Source organism: Pogona vitticeps, chromosome 2 (genome assembly GCF_051106095.1).
Source record: "Pogona vitticeps strain Pit_001003342236 chromosome 2, PviZW2.1, whole genome shotgun sequence".
In the NCBI taxonomy this organism is placed as follows: domain Eukaryota; kingdom Metazoa; phylum Chordata; class Lepidosauria; order Squamata; family Agamidae; genus Pogona; species Pogona vitticeps.
Genome location: NC_135784.1, coordinates 287,230,628 through 287,256,474, shown reverse-complemented (window position 1 = coordinate 287,256,474; position 25,847 = coordinate 287,230,628). Strand labels below are relative to the sequence as shown.

The following is a 25,847-nucleotide window of genomic DNA, read 5'->3' as shown; positions in this document are numbered from 1 at the left end:
CCATAAAAATGCAACTCTAATCTAAAAACAGCTCTACAAAAGAGCCCACATGGTGATGATGGACACAAACAAAATCAAGATATAATGTAAATATAAGCAATTATAAGGGGAGGAGATCCCAAAAAGCTTATCTAAAAAGCAGTGCTTTTGTTTTCTTTCAGAGTACGGGAAGGGAAAGGGCTTGGCACACCTCCATTGGTGACACATTTCACAAAGAGGTGGCCGCCACTGAGAAGGCCCGTTTCCTTGTTGTAGACTTCCAGGCCCCTCTCAGGGTGGCCACCCACAGCAGGTGGTACAGGTGGGAAATCTCAGGGAGAGGCGCTCCAACAAGTAATGAAATCCCAACCAGTTAAAGGTTTTGGAAGTCAACATTAACACCTTGAATTTGGTACAAAAGGTAGGTTGCTACACTGCAGTAACATGACTTCTGTTGCCAGCAAGCCTCCAAATGCTCCGAAGTTTCCAACAGACACTAGCGAAGGTGACAACCATGTTCTTTTTTCTGGCTAAGTTCCCAAAGTAGATAGAAGAGTGGCTGTTATTGGCAAAATAATGGAGCTGAGGTATGGTGGTCCTTGCAGTGTTTTGAAATTTGTCTGGATGCAACATTGAGTGGTGTGATGGGTTCATTCAGCTATCATCTAGTAACAGTTGGTGCCTTCAGTGCAAGATACTTGGGGGAGCACTGTCAGTGAGCAACAGTGTGGTTGATGAATTGTGGCAATTTCCAGGATTGTTTTGGCAGTGTCTGGTAGTCTTGTTGCATAACTTTTATACTGCTCATGTAAGCCCAACTACATAAGAGTCAGAATTGCTCTGTGATGGTGCAGCGGCCATCCAGCAAATTGGACCAGTAACCTTACAGTGACGGAAACTATTGGAAATATTAGTTGGAAAGAATAAATACTGTGTGCAAAAGCTGGAGTTTTTAGAAGTGAAAACATAATACAGAAATGTTGGTGATTTTCCATGCTTTCTCATGGATTATATGGTCTGAATACATATGTATAGAGGTGATACGTATAATTCCATTTCAAATGCTATATGTGGCTATCGTATTTTGGAAATATAATGAAAAGACAAGACTCAACAGGAAAAGACAATTGTAGGAGAAGGTGAAGGTGGTTACAGGAGAAAAAAACTGACATGAGATGGATCAGGTCAATGAAGGAAACTACAGTTGTTGATCTAAAAGACCTGTGCAGGTCTTTTATAGACCTGCACAGAATTGTCCCTTTTGTGCTGCCGAGCTGCTCGTGGTAGGATCACCATGAGCAGCTTGGCAGCACATAATAACAAATACATTCTGTCATCATCATCTTAGAACTGTATAGCTGGAAGGGACCCTCTGGATCATTGAGTCCAGTCCCTGTCAAGGAAGCAGTGGGGAATCAAACTCCCAACCTCTGGCTCCTCGGTAAGCTGCCTGAACCACTGAGCTATCCACCTATTCTGAATCTATCAGAATGAATTCTCAATTTTTATTCCACCTTTTTTCTTTTTATATTTTACATGATTTTTTTTGGCCAGGGGGTGGGAGTCAAAATTTATGGCATAACTTCCCACTCTACTTTACATAACTCCAAGGATATGTTTGTGTGAAAGTGGATATATTGCTATGATTTTTGTAAAGAGACAGGCTGGAACAACTGAGCTTCACTGCCTTCTCTCTCTCGCTTGCTTATGCAGATGAAACTCATTGTGTGAAGCATAACAGCCAGTTGCCCAATAAAACCACCTTTTAGATATTTCTCTTTTTTTTAGCAATCAAATCAAATGCCAATCTGTCGAGAGAATGTCATTTTGTGTATTGCAACATTTTGACTAGTGCTAATAATTGGTGTGTCTTCATATTTTGACTAGACTGGAATTCAGCATAAACATTACTTGGGCTCAAAGACAACATTTATGATTAAATTGTTAAAATATTTTGACAGTTTGCTTTAAGTAGTCTGAGCTCAGCTTTTATGCGTTGTTGTAATTTCCTGTGGCTTCCCTTCCCCTCCCCCCTCGTTCTAAATGCAAGACAAACATTTCACACTTGGCAGTTGAGAACTGATTTCTCTCAGTTTATTTTATAAAGTGAAACAAAAAGGGGAGGGGGGAGTGGAAGACATGCCTCCCTCTTTTTTTTTCTCTCCTAAGGATGTTATGTTGAGACTATGAACAGCTTTAATATTCTGTGACAGAAAAGACTCTGAAGTTGGTAGCTTGAGGCTTATTTTTAAAATCCCAGTGTGGTATTTTGCCTCCTCAGATTTAAGTCATGTCATTACTGGTTTGGATTAGTTCTGTCTGCCTGAATTTGGACCTGCACCAGGCCTGCCTTTGTTCCTGGAGAGAGGCAACAGAAGAGAGTCCAAGCTCTCCTGTTGGCAGTGAACACGCAAGAATCTATGTAGGTGGCAGTTTTGTGTTACCATATTTTTCTGTGTATAAAATGACACTTTTTCCTAAAATAATTAGGGGGAAATTGAGGGTTGTTCTATACACGGAAGGAGGAGGAGGCAAAGGAGCACTTGTGCGCACTCGGGCACCTCTTGCTGCTGCCACTGCCCATTGCCTCCTCCAGTGTGACTGCCGGGGCTCACCTCCAGCTAATGTCGCTGCCTTATCCCCTCCAGAGGCATTGACGGTGGCAAGGAGCACTTGCGTGCGCTTGGGCACCTCTTGCTGCTGCCCATTGACTGCTCATGCCGCCACCCGATTGCCTCCTCCAGAGTTCACATCACTGCCTTGTCCCCTCCGGTAGTGGAGGCAGCAGCAGGAGGCAGAGATGAAGGCAAAGGAGCACTCGTGCACATTCGGGCACCTCTTGCTGCTGCCCATTGACTGCTGCCACCGCATTGCTTTCTCCAGCGCTCCCTTCAGGCAGGGGACAAGGCAGCGGCGACATGAGCTGGAGGTGAGCCCTGGCAGTTGCAATGGAGGAGGTGATCCGGTGGCGGAGGCGGCAGCAGCAGGAGATAGAGGTGGAGGAGCAGTTGTCCATTAACTGCTACACCACCTCTGGCAAAGGTCAAAATTAGGGGGGTATTTTATACATTGGGGGGTCATATACATGGAAAAATATGGTACTTCTGCTAGTTTAATGTGGTGGCTTCAGAGGAAAGTACAGTGGTGCCTCGCAAGATGATTTTAATTCGTTCTGTGAAAATCGTCATCTTGTGAAAAAAATCGTCTTGCGAGGTTCCCTATGCACCAGTCTCAAAAAAAAAAAAGTCTTGCAAAGCATCGGTCTAAAAAAAAGTTTTGCGAAGCATCAGTCTCAAAAAAAAAGTCTTGTGAAGCACAGTCATAGAAAAAAACATCTTGCGAGGCACCATAGTGATCGCAAAAACCAATCATCTTGCGGGTTTTTCGTCCCACGAGGGAATCGTCTAGCGAGACACCACTGAATTTGATAATCTACATGTTTGTCAACATATGTTAAAGGACTAAATTGGCATGCAAAGTGTAGGGAATTGCTGAGACGTCCCATTCTGTCTAATCCTAAAGGTCTGCGATGACTATAACAATTATTACACAAGTGTAAAAACAAAGATCAGTTCAGAAGGATCACACACTAGAACCTGGTAAGAGAATATAAGAAAATGAGATCTGAGTGTGGTAGCACAAGAAACAGGACACCTTCACATTTCTTACATTTAATCAGCCACTTTGATCCTATATGCAAAGTCCTTGCTTTCAATCACTGCTCTTTGAATCAGCTCCAATACTTAGCCTACAAAGAATTCACGCAGACAACAACAGTTCTCCCATTACAGGTCCCTTAAACTGTATAAATAAAAAACATAATATTATTGGGTAAATGTACAACTTTTCGGTAAAACAGGACTTTAAAAGAAATTGTGACAGGCATTTTTGTTACTGAAGTCCTGCTTTGTAGCGACAACAGGGCAGACAATATACAAAACTTGATCTGGCTCACCCAACAGTAGGCAGGATTCAGAAGAGCTCTCTTTGCAGTGTTTAGGTATTCTCATTTCTGCTGTTGCCATCTTCATGTTCCCAAGAATCACTTCTAAAAATTGAGGACCCTTTGAAGCAATCTCTGATGCTACACAGGAATCTTTAGTCGGAAAAGGATACTACTAGTGTATGTGTAGAAACCCTTGAATGTGCATACAGACATCTTTAGATTTCAGCCAGATTGTCTCATGACTTGTATGTGGGTTTACTTTTCTTCCCCTTCATGGAAATGTTCATAAACTTTAGAATGGCAGCCAAATTATTTATGAACCCAAGGTTTTCAAGTGTTTATTGAATTGCTTGCTTCAGAGTTATTCAGAATACCTAAACCGTCATCCATAGCCATCAGTACACAGTTTACCATGTAAGTATAAAATATAGTTGGTCCAAAAGAAGGTGTTCAGCATGAGAGCCACAGAAGAAGCTGCCCGGGCCTTGAAGTCTAAATCTTACATCCACTTCTCCTAGCTAAAATCATTTGGACACATGCAGGTGTGTTTTTCTACACTTTGAATATATGTGATCAAATCGAGGTTTAATCACACTTAGAAGAGACCTACTAAAATCAACTATAATCAACTATAAATTCCATTGTTTTTAGCTGGTTTCCTTTGACTGGTCTTGCCTCACCTTTCTGTCTGTTGTTCATGGATATTTCGATTCCACCGTTTGGGAAAACTCGATGATCTGGCCATATTACAAGAGGCCCCTATGGTAGATGCACCTGCATTGTGTATTTTATGTCCCTCAATGAAAATTACTTCTTGCCATAGGAGTAAAATCATATATGCATTCCTAAACAGGTTATACTTGTCATTTCTTATTTTTATAGGACATTACACCTTTAACTGGAGTACCAGAAGAGCATATTAAAACCAGAAAAGCTTACATTTTTGTTCCAGCCCGCAATGCCATGCAAGCCGGTGTTAACAACACAAAAAAATGGAAAATGGAATTTGACACAAGGGAGCGTTGGGAAAATCCTCTAATGGGCTGGGCATCTACGTAAGTATAAAATAGGTAGCATAATATAGTGTATAGATAGTTGAATCTTTTTCTCTGGCCTTTTTAAATCCCCCTTTACTATCTCTGCCTCTTTTGCCTCTGTGAAAGCCTTTGGCCGATCTGGTGCCATCATCATCTTAAAACTGCAGAGCTGGAAGGGACCCTGTGGATTAACAAGTCCAGCCCCTCTCAAGGAGACACTGTGGGGAATTGAAATCCCAATCTCTGGCTCCACAGCCAGGTACCTAAACCGCAGAGCTATCCAGCAGTTCTTATAAAAGAGATTGGTAAAATGCCATAGGCTTTATGATTGCTATTAGCATAATTGCTTACATATTCCAGGGGAAAGCACTGACAAAGTGTTAACTAAACGTGAGATGTCATGATCACAAATGTTAATGGATATTTTTCTCCACTTATACAAAAGATTCAACATCAGTTTTAATAAACGTGTGTTGCAGCAGCGACAACGTAAAAAAGGGAAGCTGGTAAAGTCAATGCTCATTCTGCTGTCCTAAATATATGTATAGTAATATATTTAGATCACTGTCGCCCAAGGCAGACTATAAGAGGCTGGAAAATACCTTCGATTTCCTTCTCCACCTAATTTATTACTGAGTGACCTCCAAAATGATAGTTAGGATATGCTTGTAGCACAATGCCATGCGGCAGCATCTCCATAGTGTTGTGCTCACTTGTTAAATTATGTGTTAAAGATACAATACCAGAAACTGTCCAACTCTAACTGCCTTTGGATATCATATATTTCCTTATTTTCCAATGTTATAAAGTCAGTTCACCATCTATTTAAAGAAGATACCAACAATTCCGTAAAGGTCATTTCTACTGCATATCAAAAGGACGTTTTAGCAGTGAGGCAGCATTGTCTAGTATCCTTAGCAAAACAATCTTGTTTCCTTTTTTGTGATCTTGGGATGAGTTTTTATATAGTTCACAAGCTCAGTAATGAATATGTACTCTGATAAATTCTGAGGACTCATCATACTTAGCTTTTGTAGTATTGAAAGTTCTATTTTAGTGACTGTAGTGTTATTCATGAAAGAGGTATTTTGAAAAAAGTAAGCATTGGAAAGTTGAAAGGTAACAATTCTTGACCTTTTTGTGATTCAGCCTTCTCTTCAGAAATGGAAAGTCAGAAAATAAGTAGAAGATGTAAATGATCTTACATTGTTGTCTCCTTTTCTTTTTCTGACACCATCTAACAGATTGCTGCCCAAGCTACTTGGGGAACTGTAGAACTAAAACTGGCATGCAGAAAACTGGTACTATGCCCCAAGTAGAAAAACTTGTACAACAGGAAAAAGGATGCGAGTATTTTATATTTGAGGCATAAATTTGCGTTCAAATATATTTCAAGTTGATTGTGTTTTAGCCAACTTGGTATTTTGAAAAAGTGTGGGACTTCTATTGGATCCTTTGGCATGCACACCATGAAGTAATGCAAGGTTCCATCCTATCCCTTGTGCTTTCCAGCTCCTCCATCACTCTCATGGACCACACATATCCTAATGCAGTTTCTTTGTCCCCAACAAACCCTGAAGGCTGTTCTGCTGAAAATTGGTAGCAAACTACTGAAAGATAATAAAGCAAGCAGAAAGTGTTTATTTCAAATATGGGATTTTTCCATTTGTTCATTTTGTAAATTACTGGTTAAATTTTACAGCAAATTGGGAAAACCCCATTAAAACTAGCATTTCCTGTTTGTTTTAGTGTTCATTTGCTTGCTTTTTCCACTCAGTTTTGGAGACATGGCAAAATGAGGCAGATTCTGGCCCCCCAAAAGTGGCCTATAGACCCACCAAGGAGTGCTGACTCCCAATCTGTATACTTCTGTTGTTTGAGGTTATCTGGGAATTGGGAATTGTGCCATCACTGTTTAGATGACACTTGGTACTATTTCTCCCAAGACAGATGAAACTGCAGAGCTGCAGAACTCATTTAGTGCCTGGATTCAGTGATGGAATACATGAGGGCCATGAATTCTGATAGGATGGAGATGATGGGGGTTGAATTTGCAGTCTATTTTTGATAGGGTTACATTTTGCCGAAAAGCAGATACACAGATTGGGGAAGCTCTGGATGTAGGTCTTCCCAAGAGGCCTCTTTGGCCAGGTGCTTTTTTACCAGCTACAGTTGGTTCATCAGCTGCTGCTGCTTCTCATCAGAATGTGTCTACTCTGTGCAAGAATAGGCAATACCTTATTCAGACCACTAAAGACAAACAGCAAGCTTTTGTGAATAAAATCCCACTTCTTCAGGCTTATGCACCAATATTTATGGATAGTGCAGAAAAATTATTTTAACATTCATGTCAGATTTCTGTGCCAGGTTTTATCTAGCCAGGCATTTTAGGAGTTATTTAATTTTTACAAGTTTTAGTCTGTTTCATTGGTTACCTTCTCTATACCTCTGTTTTCCTGAATACCACTCTGAAATCTGATCTAATGAAAGACAATATAATTTTAAATAAATAAGTAAATAACTGCATAACTAATCTCTTGCAGAGCGGACCCCCTGTCCAATATGGTTTTGTCCTTTTCTACCAAAGAAGCAGCCATTGCCTTTGCTGAAAAAAATGGTATGTGCAACATCAGCCTTCCAGCTTTGCTGGCACACTCTTACATCTGTCACTTAGTAGGATTGGGGAATCCATTGTCCTTGTCAGAAATCCATTGTCAGAAATCAGGAATCTATTGTCCTTATCCATTGTCCTTATCAGAAAGTGCAGGGATAGAGGCATAGAATTGTTATTTTAATGCTGAAAAAGTATGGCTGTTAAGTGGATAGCAAGGCCCACTTTAGGTGGTGACTTGTGTCATTTTCGAGAACTACTAGCCACTTAGCAGCTTTGTGCATCTGTGCTGCTGGAACATGAGTATTCGAATATCATACTGTTTTGTACAAACAGCCCAAATTGAGATTCCAGCTTACTTCTCGATTTGGCTAATAACAAAAACTGTTCTGATTTCTTTCCTTCCATGTGATAGCCTCCATTCTTGGACTCCTCACCACATTCCCTTCTGCCATTCCCTACTTCCTTTTGCAGAAGGAGGAGTACCCTAGTTATTCTGTATGAGCTGTTACAGGAAACATTTAGGCTTCCTAGAGGGGCGGACATATCAAGTGATACCTTTGTTTTGTTGCTTAACATTATCACCACAAGTGAAGAAACAGCTGATTTTGCAGAAATCATGAAGTATAATGTTTGTTACTTCATGTACACATTTTCCTACTGAGTCAAAGAGTAATCTTTCAAAAATGCCTGACCCAAGTCCTATGAATTTTGCTGCTGTTACTGCGCCACTAATATGCACGCACAGATCTTTGCTGTTGGGAAGTTGGCACTCTAATACTGAACACATTTTGCTCAAAAACAAATGTCACTGAAAACAGTGGAAATTAGTTTCCAGAAATTTGTTTAAGCATTGAGAAACCACTTCTAAACAGGCTTGCCACTGATAGCACTTGTGAGTGGTAAGCATTGTAATCACTATTTTTGATGCTCTTGCTGAGGAGGTGTTCAAATACCTTCCGTAGTGTCAAATAAAATGTTTGAATCATCAGGCTCCTTATATGCAGGACTAAAAGCATTGATCTTGCAGTCTTTCTCACTGAAGTAAATGCATTTTGAATGTGTTCCTCTTCCTTAGCATCTTTTGAGTCTGAGGATTCAGAGGAAAAGTTCTTATTATCACAGCTCCATAATTGTTGGCACATTTTTAAAAAAATGACTCTTTTCTTTGTCTCATTTCCTACAAATATTTGACAAGAAACTTAGTACTTGCTGAAGTGAGGAACCAAGAGTGTTGGCTTAAAGCCCAGTATAATGTGGGTGAGATACGAGTTTTCCCATATGTCTGTGCCAGGGCACCTTTATCTTGGCCTACTACAAGTCTCACTAATTCCATGACTTGGCCTCCTGAGCACAGAGTTTGCCAGGCAGATCCAGTGATGCCAAATTATGTGGTAGTTTATGTCTTAGTTTATAACACTTGGGAAGCATGGGGCCATTAAACTCATTTTCACTCATGAACTTTAGAGTCAAAAGTTGAAGTTGTCTCTAGGGGAATGAAGGCTAGTGTGTAGAGCCCAGGCCTGTCTAATATCTTTCTGGTTAGTATATTTTTGTTTCAGAATAAACTTTCCTTAAACTGTTTGCAGTAATGAATTATACTGAAGGTGTTTTTAAAACGTGTCTCCTCCTATTTGAACTTCCAGCACCAGTTTCTGCATTTCAGGATTGACCTTGTATATATACACTGAGCATCTTTGCTCATCTTTTGTCCTGTGGACTTCTTAGGGTAACTGGAAAGGCATCTGTGCTGTTAAGGAATTTGGAGGGCTGACCAAGGCTGGTATGATGACCTTCTTGCCATGTAGAGCAGGAACAGACAAATTATGCCCTCCTAGATTATTTTAGACTGCAATTCCCATCAGCCCTACATGACCAATGGTGAGAATGCTGGGAGTCGTAGTTGAGCAGCGTTTAGAGAACTGGACTTTGCTGTCCTGATGCATAGTCATTATCCAAGTCCAGATGCATAGTCATTATCCAAGTCCAAAGAATCTCTTTCAGAGAGACTCTGTGTTGATGACAGAGCAGCTTTTTTTGATGTGTAAAACTATTATGTCACTCCTCCTTTTTCCCAGCCCAGTTCATAGCACATTAGACATGTGAAATTGGACCGAGCAGAAGAGATCCATCAACCTGATCAGATACTAGACATTTGAGCTCACTGTTTTCAGGAGATAAAAGGCTTTGTTTTGGAAAACTTCCATTTCAAAACATTGCCTAAAACAAGAAGAATCCACATTGGCCTCTCTCATCCTGGTTCTTCCAGATGTTTTGCACTGCAGACCTCATTGCCTGTGCTAACTGTCTGTGTTGCCAGGAGCTGATGGGAGGGGTCTATGTTAGAAATGCTAATCTGGAGAACACTTTCTAGATAAATGTATTTATCAATTTTTGCCATGCAATTTCTGGATGCTGCTTTTTACCCACAATTAGTTAATTGTACCCACATTTGTGCTAGGTAAAATACAGGACATACTTCATCAATAGAATCCTAGAGTTTCTGCCCCCAACCCAGGGTATTTCCAGGGAAATTTCCAGGGTATTTCCACATGTGCTACTCTGCTTGTGGAACTTCCTGTCATGACTGTTCTCCTCATTCCTTAGCTCTCCTATATGTGGAATGTTGTGTTTGTGAGTTCATATAACAGCATGTGTAGGGGGTTGAAGGGCTTTTCCCTCAAGTATTTTTTTTAAAAAATACTTTTTTAGTTCTTAGGAAAAGAACATTGTAATCACACTGTTGTTTATGAGAAATGTACTGTTTTGTTGGAACACATGTGATCTCTAGAAAGGCCCCACCCCCTACTTCCCTGCATTTGCCTGCCTACCACACCTCAATTCCTTGTCTTGTCATGTTGAATAGACCCTTTGCTTTATCACAGTTGGAATGTTCCGTGGAATTGTGGATTCCAGCCAACCAAGATGTATTACTGCATGGAGCATTCTCTTCATGTTTAAGTGAATGTTCAGCATGCCAAGGTGCAGAACTGAAGGTGCAAGACTGGGAGGTATTAGGATACAAGGGTGGGGCCAGTGGGTAGAGCACCTTCCTCTTTCTGCTTAGATTATGCATGTGTTCCCCCAAATACTTGTCAGAGCCCATATCTTTATCTGAACAAGAATGCTAGACTTCAGAGAACTGTAGTAGATGTCTTCCAGTGTAATGCATGCCCTTTGTTCTTTGAACAGCAAACCAGTTTCTGTATTTTATTACAGACTGCTTCTGGAATATTCTCCTCCATCTCAAAGATCTTTTGCCATAGAAAGGTGGGGGGAGGGGAGAGTGGGTGTGGCAGTATCTTTTGTAAAAGTATTTTTACCAGTAAAAGTACTTTTGTAAAAGTATTTTCACCAGTATTCAACTACTTGGTAAAAATGCAACGAGAACACCTCTTTCTGTCTTTCTGCATATGAGAATAGAATGAAAGACAATGTTCTCCCTCCTCTCTGATTGTTCTCAACAACCATAAAGGTGTTCTCACTGCATTTTTACCAAGTAGTTGAATAGTCTCCTAATGACGATCTTAATGCTATCTCTCACTGAGAAACTTCTTTCCCTTCTGTGCTCAGCATTGCCATCCTAAATTCATCATAATCATGCAGGTCCAGCTGCTGAATCCAAGAGAAAGATACTGTTGAAATAGGGTTTACAGAGAGGGAAGACTGTTTCAAGAGATTAATGCCTTTGGATGCCATCTGATTTTTATTTGTAGGCACAGACATATTGGCAGGGTTCCTGGACTACAGAGCAGCTGATTCTGATTTGAAGGCCACTTAATAAATTCTCCTAGGCTCACCTCTTTGTCCTTCTTGCTTTCCTTCTAGCATTGTGGTACTCCACTACCATGAATATTTTCAAACCTTGGCCCAACATCAGATAGAGAGGTGTAGATGCATAAGATTACAGGACTTCATGTGTCAACTGTTGGTGCTGATCCATCAGCAGGAGAGGAGAAGGTTGGAACATGCAGTGCCTGAGATCTGACAAACCTGGGAACAGGTGTAGGTCACAGTTAAGGCATATCTGTCTTAAAGGATTACTGTTCACTGCCTTTTACAAAAGAATAAGCTAGTAATTACATATAGTATATCAAATATGTTGGTTATTTCTTTTTTGTTAGCTTTTAAAAGCTTGAAGTTACATTTGTTTGTGTTGCACTTGCTCCGTCTTACTGGCTATATGTGTGTTGTTTAGAATTCTCGACATGTTTTTTCCTAGGCTGGAGCTATGATGTTCAAGAGCGGAGGATTCCAAAACCTAAATCCAAGTCTTATGGTGCAAACTTTTCTTGGAACAAAAGAACAAGGGTATCCACAAAATAGGTTGGCATTGGCTGTCTCTGCGTCTGACTGTGAATAAAGTCAGCTGTGCTGTATTTATAGTCTATGTATAATACATCTCTTAATCTCCTAATAAATTTGACCTTTAAACTACTCATGCATCTTGTGGTGTCTATTTAAAATGTTTTTGATGTCTCCAATTGAACCTGTTAGAAACTTCCCTATATTTAGAGAGGAGATTTGGGGTGTTCATACCTCTAGGAAATTGCTGTACGTGGAATTCATTAAAAGGAATGTTTGAAATGAGCCGCAACATTAAAGATCAAGCCTTGGCTTTTGAGTAATTTTATAGTTCAATAAATATCCACCCTTTCACATCGAAAGGCTGTTAATAGCTGTTTCTCTAGATTTTTTCCACTGATTATATAGAAGAGGTTAATAGTCTAAGAGCTGGCGGGTCTATATCTGCTTATTGTTTTAAGCTGTTCTGTAAACTGCACTTTCTCAAATCATCTTCCAGTTCAAATGAATATTTCTGTTGTACAGCCAATTTCCCACAAAGACTCCTTATCTGAATAAAGGCCAGCACTTAAAGACAGAATTAAGAGTCATATTCTAGTGAACCTCAGTTTCATTCTGCTTGAGCAAAGACTCTAAGATCCTATTCTTTTTGGCACTTAAAAGTACACTTTTGGTATTACTTATATCTCAAGACTCAAATGTAGCCGTTGCCTTCCCTTCAGGCACACAACACAAGAACAGGCAGGTGCCAGGGATCTGACTTTAATTCCGTCATGACAGTAGGGGAGAAATCCCCTGGTCAGAATCCAAACTGTGTATCTTTTTCATTGTGGAAGATATGGCTGGGTAAAAAACCAGGGAGATTGGCTCAACCTCTGGGTACTCGGCATTTTAACTTCTCTCCGCAGCCAAAACAGTAATAGTACTGTTCAATCTCAGTACTTTCTAGGAGGAAAGATGAGCAGTTAGCTCTAGTGGTCCCTCTGTGAGGTGCATTAGGGAAGTTACTGAGATCTGACTTGCTTCATTCTGTACTGCCATGGTATGTACAGTACTGTTCTCATCTCCTTTACAGAGACAGTGTAGTGAGGAAATGGATAAAGTGCAGCCCTCCAGATAGTGTTGGACCGCACCTCCCAGCATTTCCCCTCTTTGGCTATGCTAGCTGGGGCTGATGTTAACTGTGGGCCAGTAACATCTGGAGGTCCGCAGTTTGCCCACTCCCTTTGCCTGTACTTGCAACAGAGTAAGTAAACTAAATCTGTCTCAGGGCAGGTGCAGATGCAGTTCTGATTCTCCAGTTCTAGGGATGAGAAGCAGCATTGAGAAAGTAATTCCGATAGTGTCCTCTTGGTGCTTAAAATGGAAAGAGGTTGTATAGTCAGCATGCTGAACAGCAGGACAGTGCCCATCTTAAACCCTAATATTAGCCCACATCTGTAACCACATGTACTTCTATGTAAGAGTTTGTCAATTTGTTAAACACTGGCTGAAAAATCAAGATTGCCTAAAAACTCTTCATGTCCTGGCATGGTTTCAGTTGCAGTATTATTTGAATGTTTATAAGCTTTCCTATTTTTCAAAGCGTATGTACTGTATTTATTCACTTTACAGGCCACTTCATTCATGGACTTTAGGGCAGATAACAATGCAATTCCAGTGCAATACTGATTAAAACTTTAATAGATGGTCTGTCAGGTTGCAGCAGGAAAGTCTCCCAAAAGACAAGAGAAACAGTGTGCTTCACTACAGGAAATAGAAACTCAGAAAGGTAAAAGGTCAAGAAAACAGGCTGAATATCATACATTTGGACGTTTTTGCATTTTCAGAGGAACTCCAAAGCTTGCCAAAACTTAAAGGCATGGGTCCAGTCTCATGGCAGTGTTACTACATTGTGTAGAATAAATGGACAAATTTAAACAAATCCATCCCGTAAATGATACTGTGAAGTGGAAAAGTAATCCCCTCTGTTTTCTAAGTGTTGGCATGGAGAGGCGAAAGTCTAAATTTAGACCAACTTGAGCTTTAGTCTTTTTAATTTTGCGATAGGAACTTGCTTGGCTTGAGCTCATTACTTGAAGGTTATCTGGCAGTGCTGAATGCAACGTGTAGTTACCCGTCAACTCACAAACTTCAGTATTGGCCGAAGGGTTTATTATGCAACTAACCCACTTGCTGATCTCCAGAATAAAAAGAAGTGATATCCTCAATCAAGAATAGCCAAGAAAGAAGTATAACAAAATATGTAACAAAAATATTGTGGTATCTTGAAGATTAACAAGATTGATTTCAGTTGGGTTATAATCTGTTTTCTCAACACATGGAGTACAGATGGAATAATGCTTTTGTTTTTATTTTATTTTTGTGTTTTCGTTAATACATGCAGGTGTGGGGTAGGCTGAGGACCCCAGGTTGAATAAAAATTCTATTAGGATTTGATTCTTTCAGCTAGCAATGCCCTAGATCCGTTTCATTCAGGCTTCGGGCTTCACCACGGTACGGAAACGGCATTTGTCGCCCTGCTAGAAGACCTATTGAGGAAGGCCGACAGGGGCAAAATGTCCCTGTTGGTTCTCCTCAAAATCTCAGCCATCTTTGATACCATTGACCACGCGATCTTCCTGGGGATGCTCCAGTCCTTGGAGGATCGTTCTCAGAGAGTCCAGCTTGGGGAGAATGTATCGGCTCCATGGCTCCTCAATTGTGGGGTCCCACAGGGCTCAATCCTCTCTCCAATGCTGTTTAATATCTACATGAGGCCATGGGGGGTCGTTATGACACTCAGCTCTACATCTTTTTTTCCATCAGTGGATGCCGTTATGTCCCTTGAGGGCTGCCTGGAGCTCTCCTGCAACGGATGCAGGAGAATGGACTGAGGCTGAACCCGGACAAGATGGAGCTTCCCAAACCATCTTTTGGGGGAGGGACTCTCTCTTTTGGGGGAGCGACTCTCACCACAAAGAGTGTGGTCCTCAGCTTGGGGGTCCTTCTTGACCCGGTGCTTGCCATGGAATCCCAGGTACCGTCTGTGGTCCTCACCTCCCATTTATATCTTCGGCGGATTGCCCAGCTGTGCTCCTATCTTGATGTTGGGGCACTCACCACACTTGTCCATGTGCTTGTAGTCTCGAGATTACACTACCGCAGTGCACTCTACATGGGGCTTCCCTTGAGATTGATGCGGAAACTTCAAATGGTCCAGAACACGGCGGCCAGATTACTAACTGGGGTAAAAATGTATTTCCCCCACTCTGACCGCCTTACACTGGTTACCGGTTAGATTCCGCATTGATTTCAAGGTTCTAATGATTACATATAAAGCCCTAAACAGTTTAGGACCTCGGTACCTGTCAGAGCGCCTTCTTACACCCAGTTCTACATGTGTCACTCGTTCTAGCCAGGCTGGGTAGCTGAGGGGCTTAACTCCCGAGAGAGGCCCAGAAGGAAAAAACTAGAAATCGAGCCTTCTTGATTGTGGCCCCTCACCTTTGGAACATCCTCCCCTCTGAGATCTGCCTGGGAATTTTTAAGAGTAAACTGAAGACATGGCTCTTTAGACAGGCCTTCCCTCCTGCCATTACATAATTTTTCCTCTGGTTTTTGGCTTGTTTTCGTCTTTTTATTGATGATTTTAATTTTATTGCCTTTTTGGACTGTAAACCGCCCAGAGTAGATTCATCTAGATGGGCAGTATAAAAACCAAATAAATAAATAATATTAAAGTTACTCCATAGTAATCCTGGATTATCAAAAGTAGTTACTCCCCTAGTCATTCTGACATTCTGACTTTTTTACTGGTACCTAACTTCCCACTCTGTCCAAGGCACTTAATATGGATCGCTCAAGAGGGTTCTAAGGCTGTCTTAAGTGTATAGAAAGCTGTATCATCACTAGATGAGAGTGATCTCATCCAACATCAGTTGTACCTAATTTACCTAACTTTTAAAACTGGGGAGAAAGAGACCACAATATTTGTGTTTAATCTGCTGGATTTATTTATGGAAAAATGGCAACTGTGGATTGATACATTTGATTACTGTAAACAAAGCCAGAAGTGGGAGAAGATTTTGAGCTCCTTTTTAAAAATTAAATAACAAATTTATTTTAATCTCATAATTCACACTGAGAGATTATGTCCTAATGTTGCTGTGCTAAGTGGGACTCACTAGTTGGCAGAACCCAAAGGAAAAGTTGTACTATTAAAGGAAGGTATCCCTAGTCACGCTGGCCACATGACAACGGAAACTGTCTTCGGACAAACGCTGGCTCTACAGCTTGAGAAATGGGATGAGCACCGCCCCCTAGAGTCGGACACGACTGGACTAAAAATGTCAAGGGGAACCTTTACCTATAAGGTTAAAAAAGCACCAATTTGTTTTCGGGTGGATAAAATAAATAGTAAGCTAGTAAAATGAGCAAAGACTCTTGTGGCTCCTTAAGGCTATCAAGTGTTATTTGGCATAAGCGTTGACAGAGCTCAGCCCATATTATCCGTGTGGAGTGTAGCCTCGGTAAAAATACATTTCTATCCATCCCTATTTGTCTGCTGAGACGACACCATGCGTCTGAAGGAGCCAGTTTCATTCTGTGAATGTTTATGCCAAATAAAATGTGTTAGTCTTTGAGGTGCCACAAGTTTCTTTGTTAGTTTTGCTGCCAACAAGCTACAGACGAACATAGGCGTGACTCTGGAAATAGCGTGCTGGTGTAACTGTACAGTGGACACAAAATATGGGGATGACAAGTGGGTGCTTACATTATTCACAGACCAGCAGCTCCTTGCCTGCATGAGTGAAGGCTGTGTAATACTCGTGTGGAAAGCAGAAGATAGCCCATCAGTTTGTGAGCAAGGCTGCTTAAAGGAGAGCTAATAGCAATATAACACCACAGTTTTGTCTTCAGCCAACAGAAAACATTGCAGTATCTCATGGCAACAAAAGCTAACATCAACACTGATTGATGTTCCCCTAATAACCTTCACACTTCTGCTGCACAACATGACTGGTGTGTGTGTGACAGTACTTGCGTCTCCACACACACACATCAGCTGTACATGGAAGGCACCAATCAGCAGATGGAGAAAGTTGGAATGTCATAATGGCATTCCCTTATCCTGCGCTGCTTTCAAACACAAAAAAAAACACAAGGAAAAGATAGCACTTCCCTTCCCATGTTCCTAAGCCCAGTAATCAACAAGCAGGGCTGTAGGTGCTAGCATCTCCTTATAAGTAAGTTCTTACTCTGGTTGGAGAGCAAGTAATTCTATACAGACAACGTTAATCTTGTTGAGCAGATTGGAACCGGCCTCCAAGGAAATAAACACAGGATTGTGTTGGTGGAATTCTGTCTTACATAACCTGCAAAAAGACAAGCCAACTATAAAATTCAAAACAAAACAAAGCCACTGCAGCAGACGTTTGCTCTGATATGGTAAAAGCGGTTCGTGCATTCATATACCCATGAAGGTGCAAAGCTACAAGACCATGTTTATCTAGTTCTACTGAACAGGTTGGATACATCAGTCGTTGTGTATGAGTGTGCATATTCTCCTCTTGAATCGCTGATGCTACATAAGACTGCTCCACCAATGGGGCTTCAGCAAGGTTGCTGAATTGGGAAAGGAAGAAAGGTAGTTTAGGCAGGGCAGAAATACTCAGGGGCAGTGTTCGTCACTTTTCCAGGAGTGCAGATAATAACATTTTCTGCTGGAATTGATCAGAAATTGAATTCAGGGAAACCAGGTAAACTCCTTGGAAGCAAAGAAGTAGCAGCTCCGTGATTAAATCTGGCAACCAGAACTTCTTCACCTGAGAACATCAGAATAAGGGGAAATGGGCCAACCTGTAAGGATTTTTAAAAATCAATAATTAAGTAACAACAAAAACAGTGGATGGCTTGTAGCATCCTTAAAACGATTTTATCTTGCTCTGACTTTACATAGGCACAACCCACTTCGTCAGATACAAAAGATACTTCTTAGGACACCTTCCACAGAGGTGTCTGAAGAAGTGAATATCTGTGAAAGCTAACAATAAAATTAATTTGTTAATCTTAAGTGCCACTGTACTTACTGTATTTGTTTTTGTTGTAGCTGAAACAGACTAGCGTGGCTTCCTCTGAAACCTTAATAATTCACTGATTGTGAAGCCTCGTGACTAAATACAACCTGTCATTCTGCCTCTTTTAAAGAACAGAAATGAAAAAAAACTCTGTGAACTATAATACCCTGTTTCTCCAAAAGTAAGCCCTAACCTGAAAATAAGCCCTAGTGTGATTCTTCAGGATGCTCGTAATATAAGCCCTACTCCCAAAATAAGCCCGTTAAGTGAAATCCCACCCTCCACCCTTGTGCAGCAACCAGAAGAAGATGACATGACTGCATTTGAATAAATGTAGATTGTTGTACATGGAAAAACAATCCCCTGAAAATAAGCCCTAATGTGTTTTTTGGAGCAAAAATTAATATAGGACCCTGTCTTATTTTGGGGGAAGCACAGTAGAGTTAAGTTCATAAGCAAAGCAAAACATTCAAAGCACAACTGTTATGCCAAACTGTGTTGCATGACACTTCCTAATTTACATGTTATCAAGAAAATCTGATTTGCTCAGGTTTCTTGTTTAGACATATCCATTTAAGATGCAGTGTCCCCTCAATAACTGAATAAAGCTAAAACAATTTTAGATAGAATTGTATTTATTCCCATGAACTACTCCAGAAGCAGGTTTATTGAAAGAACACTTTCTCCTTTATGGTCCTAGCTTTTATTTAAGAAGCAACTTAGGGCTACCGTATATATTCCAACTAAACTATGTTTTTCAACTAAATGCTGGAACCTGTAGGCATTTCAGAGAGTTAAAATAAAATAAAGTATTATACGATGAAAGAAACAAATTGAAGCACCCTTTCCAGTGTCTTGATGACTAGAGAGAACACCCTTTTTTGTCATTTTTCTTTAAATTTGGAGAAAGAGACCCAGAATTTCCTATGGCCCCTGAGATGCCTTCTCCAGTACTGTAGGCTTGTAGCCTCACAGAGAAAAATGGGTAAGATATACAGACAGAGCAGCTTTATCAAGATACGATTTTTAGCAAGTGGATTAGCATCTACAAAAGTCTAATTGCTGGAACATGTCACTTGTGTGTCAAGAAAAATAGGGTGTTTGGAAAAGTTTCTGTTGCAGCTATATGAATTAATTTAAGAATGGGATATTTTAATTCTCCACTGTTACATAAAGAAGATTACTGCATTCCTCAAATGCCTCCGTAATGAAGCACTTGTTCCTTGCTATGACTTGATTTCCTGTTATAAAGATTTAAGTATGTAAGGTTGAATGCAGCTCATTGAAACTAAGTGTCCAACTGGATACAAGTGACTCACTACTTCTCCCTTCAACTACTTATTCTGTGTAGTAAAACAACAAGCAAGACATGCATATTTTGCCTTAAGAATATATAATTTATTGCAACCAGATGTTCACTTGGAAAAAAATGGGGGTAGAGTGCTGTTATGGACAATTTTCGAATGCTTTGTTAGATTCTTTCAGATGAGCTGCAGCTTGTAAGTAATGTCATATACCCCTCCCTTTCCTTATCACAGAAACAACCTTCTGGATCACCCACTTTACTCAAACTGCATGGCATTACTTCAGATCACTAATAAAAAAAATGAGAAAGCGGTTCACATTTTTGTGTTCCAAGTGTAATTACTAGGGGGCAAATTTACGTTTTGTGAGAGTGCTGCTCAACTGATGCCTCAATCATGGTGCACCCTTCTAAAACAGTATGGGCTCTGGTGCATTTGGTACTTAGGCTGCAACACTGAACTGCTCCTTATTTACTGCCAGAACCTATGGTAATAGACATTCCAGCACAGCTGGCTTTAAAATGGTATTAGGTCAATAAATGGAAGAGGTGTTTATTGGTAGCTCTTATTCACTGTGGCAGTATATAATCCAAGTATGGACTGTGATCTGAAAGATGCAAACTGAAGACCCAAGCCATGATAACCTTGGGCCAGTCACTATCTTGAGCTGATTAGAGGAAAGGTGGAATAGACATTAAATGAATACATAGAACCTCCATCTTTGTTTTTGCATGCTTCTTGCGTGCTTGTCCCAAAAGTGGAACTTAAAGTGGTTCAAAAATGGTTACAGATTAAACACAAGCAGTTATTGAACTGTAATTAAGTAACATTCTAATTTCCTTATTGTAATTAATTAAAACACTGTTTAATTAAAAAAATAATTTGAAACACATCAGTAAAATAAAGTACAGCGCCTGCCCATTAAAAGCCCTTAACTTCGTAGTCAGTTGCCAAAACCCTACAGAATGATGCTTGTCTCCTGGAAAAATTATGACAGACAAGCATCAGCCTGGACGTCCTTGGAAGGGAAGCATGCAACACCACACAGGTATCTTTTGGAATTATTGTCACGTGTTAAATAAAATTAAATGCACATTCTTCTAAAAACTGATATTGAAACTTGCTGTCTGAAAGTCTGTAGCCCAGGACACTAAGTCATATCAGTACCTGAACCACTAAGGATTTGGTGAGACTCATCTGTAAGTTCCATTAATTCAAATGAGCTGTCTCTAGTTGCGATTTATTACACTAAATTAAGATGCAACAAGAGTAAGCCCATTTGAATCAATGGAATTTACAGAGAAGTTGATTCACCACATCCCCACTGATTCACTGGGCCTACCCTATTGCAACTTATTACACAGAGCAACAAGGCTTCATCCATTATGTTTTAGTTGTACCTGTTTTAATTCACAATGGGAGCCACCTAGGCCTACAATGGGAGGAAGACAGAATCAACAAATAAAGGGGAAATGTCCTAAATGTATGTACTTAAATTAATCGCAGTGAGTTAAAGGTTCGAACGATGGCCTCCATTTCATCAGAGTCCCAGCTTGAACAATTAAATGGTGCCTGATGCAAAGAGATCTTAGCCTGTATTCATGTCAAGATGGAGGAATGATGGCCGCTCTTCCAATGACACTCATTTCTAAGACAGCAAAAACAAAACAAAAATAGGGTGAGATTATAAAACCACAAAAAGGGCCCTGATGGATCATAACAAAGTTCCATCCAGCTTGCTGTGTTCCAGTCCACTCGGAGGCCAGGGTGCTATACTGCTTGCCCACCTGTTTTCCTCACAACTGATGTGAAGATACATTTTGCTTGCGGTCCCGGAAGTACTATACAGTATAGCCATCACAGCTAGGAGCCATGGACAGGTTTATCCTGCAGCTATATCTTGTAACAAATTCCACAGTTTAACTATATGATGTGTAAAGATCCATGTCTTCTTATCTATCCCAGTTCTAACACAACTCAGCTTCACTGGGTGATCCCTAGTTTCTAATATTGTGAAAGATGATATGCACAATTTGATTCACATCCATCATGTGTGCCCCTCACATACCATTGTTCTAAAATGAAAAAGCCCCAAACAACTATCTCCTTTCCCTTGATCATTTTGATGGCCCTTTTCTGCACCTGTCCCAGCAGTGCAAAATCCCAAAGGAGCTGGCATTCTTTATCCCCATGACAGGCAAGAGTAATGGCAGATCAAGCCTATTTACCATTGTCCTATAGCAGTCTGAGCAACATGTGGGAGGACTGTGTGTTTCTAGTCCTTGTAGTAAGAGATTCCTTGCAGATACATCCAACTCCTCCATGCTGCCATTTTCAAGAAGAGAAGATGAGAATAACCTATCTTCCTACTTGCAGGGAATTGTGAAATGTAGTTCGTCTGGGGAGGTCTATGTACATTTGAATGCGCGCTTGCTTTAGTTTTCTCTAATTGACTGGTTGTTTCACTGCATCCCTTCGTATAATTCTGAAAGGCCCATGAGTTCTCTAGACCAACAGCAAATATATGCCATAAATAATCCAATTAATCTTTCTCTTGTTAGTAATAACTGGAACTTTCTTTTTTCTTTTCTTTTTTCTAAGACTCCTATTCATTTCATGCCTCCAGTAATCTGACTGCCAATCCTTTATCCATGCAAAATTTTACAAACAAACATGCTCTCCATCATGGAAGCACAATTAGCACAGCAAAGTGAGAGGTGATGAACCCAGCATTCTGTGGGTGTGTAGAGCTTTTATAATGTTCCTTGATGTAAATGTCACACCTAATTACTCAAGTGGGAGAGTTACTCCATTTATTCTGAACTTTGACGATTGGTTTCACTTTGTTGATACCATTTGGTCCTTGTTTTCGAGGCTTGCCCATCCTGGTTTGCTTATAAAATTCGTTAATATGCTACTGAATTGGTTGCTGCTGTTTTATTTTTACAGTTCTTGTCTAACTGAACCTTCCTGTTTTTGTTGTTCTTATTAAATAAGGTTAAGCCACTTCGTAGAAAAGGGATAAATAATTTTTAATAAATACATTTCTCTTAAACCTGTTGTTTTTATTATTGATTAATTTGGTAATTTGTTCTTTAAGTGACATGTTTAGAAATCAGGATGTTAAGATAACAGGAAATTGGTTGCTACTTCTTTTTAATGCTTTCATAATGCAGGATGAAATTACTGATATGGTTATTGCTCGACTGAAATCAGCAACAAAACTTTCAATAGACAACAGTCAAGTTTACATTTCATTTAAGACAACCTGGATCAGCGGCTAAACATTGTGGCATACTAATAGAAGCAGTCCTTTTCAGATAGCTAGTCAGCCAGAAGCCAGACATATCTCCTCTTCTCCACGGATCAAGGAAGCCATCACAAAAAAAACTGGCACCCAAGTTTTGGTTTTCCAGGTGACACAATATTTTATAGATTCTGGAATCCATTGTAGTTCATCCAGAAGAAGCATTTGTTCCCTTATATGTGCCAAACTGTGTGCTGATAATAGCATGGTATCTCCTATAATCCAGATGGTACAAGGCTTAAATCAGATAAGAATCCGGTCTTCCCAGGTTTGGTTCGGTTTTTTAATCTCCTGCAGGTAGGTTTTTCTTTATTTCTTTGTTTTTATTTGTACGAGGGACAGAATTCAGGCAGCAAAAGCTTCATGGGTCAGAAGCCTTCAATTTAGCACTAATCTCAAAATAAGTAAGTAGCCAAATATCCAGCACTATAGATCATTTTTAAAAATAGCCTCAGCCTTTTTGAAAGTTGTCGTGAACAACAGATTATTTCAAAAGTGTATTAGGAATGGATCTCCACTAAAAAGATGCCAGATTATAAACTTTAAACTGTAGCATTGATCCACTAAAGCAGCAAACAAAAACTCAGCTAGAAGGAGATGGGGCACAAAGCAGAGAAGACTGAGATGGTATGAGTGGGAGTGGGAAACCATATTACATTAAACGCATGGCCTCTGGTGACCTACTATGTATTTTATTTATTCATTCATTTAATTTGCATCCTACCTTTCTCCCAAGAAAGTGGTGGCTTATGAAATGGTGGGAAGAATCTAAATATTAAAAACTCTGTGAAACGTATAATAATATTAAAAGACAACTAAACTGAAAACCAGAAAGAAAGAAAGAAAGAAAGAAAGAAAGAAAGAAAGAAAGAAAGAAAGAAAGAAAGAAAGAAAGAAAGAAAGAAAGGAAAGGAAAGGAAGGAAGGAAGGAAGGAAGGAAGGAAGGAAGGAAGGAAGGAAGGAAGGAAGGAAGGAAGGAAGGAAGGAAGGAAGATGCACATCAACAAAAGTTTTCGAGGAGAAAAAAGAAGAAGCATTCCCTGTAAAAATCTCTCTGTGTAACCAGAGCAGTGCCCAAAAGCTTGACTGAAAAGAAAGTACTGTGTCTGCTGGCAGAAGAACAGGATGGAAGAGATGTGCTGCTGGACTACAGCAGATTAAGTCACCGTTCTTACTGTCCCATCCACTCTGCTCCATACTGTTCACTGTTACTTGGGATCAGCGTTGGGGAAATGCTGAATGCAACACGATTACATAGGGTAGCTGTCTCTCCTGTTTTATAGAGAAGAGCCATTCATTTAAAAGGCTCCCATAGGATGGCCTTCTGTTTGAAGGTTTGCCCAGTCCAAGTCTGACTGGAAGATAAAGAACCATAAAAGAGGGGAGCTCAGGGGTCTTGAAGTGGCCCCTCCACAGTGAGCACCTGGACAGCAGATTCCGTAGCACGAAGGTCACCAGGTTGCCGTTCCCCCTGCTCAGTTTTTAAATCTGTTCTTTTATCTGTTGTAAGCCACCTTGGGACCCTTATGGGAGGAAAGGCAGCATATAAGTAATGTAAATAAATAATAAATAAGTGAGATGTGCTATAACTCCGGCTCACCCAGAAAACGATCTGATTCACCATGTGTAGATAAAAATCAGCATATATAGTTTTATGAACACCAGTGTCTTCTCTCATCCTCTTTTTTTCCTTCTGTAAGTGGATACTCCAATACTATATTAGATTTTTAAAAACAGCAAATCCTTGTGGCGCCTTAAAGACTTTTATAATTTAATGTGAGCTTCCAGAGATCATGTTTTTTCCTAATACATTTGCACAGACAAACACAGCTACTTCTTCAAAAACCCTAATAGTATATCAGCTCTTAAGTAAATGACTCCGTGCGGTGTGTGAAACACATGGAGAGGACAAATATCTTGAAGGTACTGTTTAATTATGCTCCCTAGCTCACATTAAAACTTTTAAAATCCCATTTGCTTTGATGTAAATGAGTTCGCAACTGTCCCACAGAAATAAACTTATTCCCCCACCATTGTCTGTTGTTTTTTTCTTTTTAACCTTCTAGTGTTAGAAAGAAATTTGTGATGGGCGACACCCCAGAATACCAAAAGCAGCAGGGGCAAGATGGGGAGCCTCAACAGGAGCCAAGCTGTTATGTTCTTTGCAAGACCAAAGGGGATCACCAATTGTGGCAACCAGTCAAGGTAACAGATAGAGATCCTTTGTGTTGTTGTGCTTCCCTGTCAGAAGGAGAAGCGCTCCTGGTGAGGCCTGGGGGAGCACTGTTGACATTCCATCTAGCTGAAAGATGGTGCCAAACATCTCCATGGGGTTGGCTAATCTGATCATTATTTGTGTGTCATTACCAACCCAATGGATGAAAGAGAAAAGGAAGCCATCTATCAGAAACACAGGCCATAGGTGACAGGGGCATCTATCCTTTGCAACTGTACAAACAAACAAAGAAATGCAAGCTGACCAGAATGGGGGCCTGCAAGTTTGAGGACGCCTGGGTAGAACAGTAGGGTCCACTGAGAGCAATTATAGGGAGAGGGAGAGGAAGAGAGAGTGATATAATTTTAACCACTGGCCATAAGGATAAATATTAACCACCCACTCTACATTTACCTCTGTTTTTTTAAAATGCTCATTAAAAACATACCCATATTCAGAAATCTGTTCCATGAGCCTTTCCTCCCCCCCTCCTCCCCCCTTCCCGCCCCCTTTTTGTCAGTTTTTTAAGACCTCTAGGGCCTTATTTTTATATTATCAGGGTAAAATATCTACTCCTGAGAGGCACTTACTGAATAAACAGTGATTTTTGCTGTCAATTTGTAGAAAGACTCTGAAAATTAGGTGCTTTACATTGTATATAATCTCAATGTGATAATTACAGGCACACGCACACCAATTATATATAAATCAGCATTTCCTTTGTGTTACAAACAGTAATTAGGGCATAATCCAGTCATAATTAAAGATCTCTGTGTGCTCTACTGATGTCAGTGAATGAGTTAAAACACATGCTTAAATCTTTTCCACTGAAGTCATTTAAGATCAAAATGCTTCACTTTCATACTCTCTGAAAGATGATTTTTGCTAAACTGTGTTAAGATTGCAATGTTAGATTTTTTTTAAGAATTCCAAATACAAATCTCAGCTGCAAGAGAGGCAACTTTCTGTGTGGCCTCGTTGGGAAGGGAGGGCTAAGTAATAGGAAGGAAAGAGTTTGCTGTGGATAGATGCTGAAGGTGTCCCTTGCCAGCAGCTTTATACTGAAGCAAAGTGCTCCATGCAT

The 25,847-nt window shown here is 40.2% G+C and overlaps 1 protein-coding gene across 1 annotated transcript in view; it reads left to right on the top strand.

Annotated features, from left to right (window-relative positions):
* The window catches only part of NDUFS4 (NADH:ubiquinone oxidoreductase subunit S4), a 64,085-nt gene extending 52,075 nt beyond the window's left edge, over positions 1–12,010 (top strand). The window contains exons 3-5 of the mRNA XM_020783653.3: positions 4,808–4,980; positions 7,506–7,579; positions 11,796–12,010. Coding sequence (XP_020639312.2) covers positions 4,808–4,980; positions 7,506–7,579; positions 11,796–11,899 — 351 coding nt within the window. The 3' untranslated portion in view covers positions 11,900–12,010. The remainder of the gene's footprint in view (positions 1–4,807; positions 4,981–7,505; positions 7,580–11,795) is intronic.
* Positions 12,011–25,847: the final 13,837 nt, after the last annotated feature.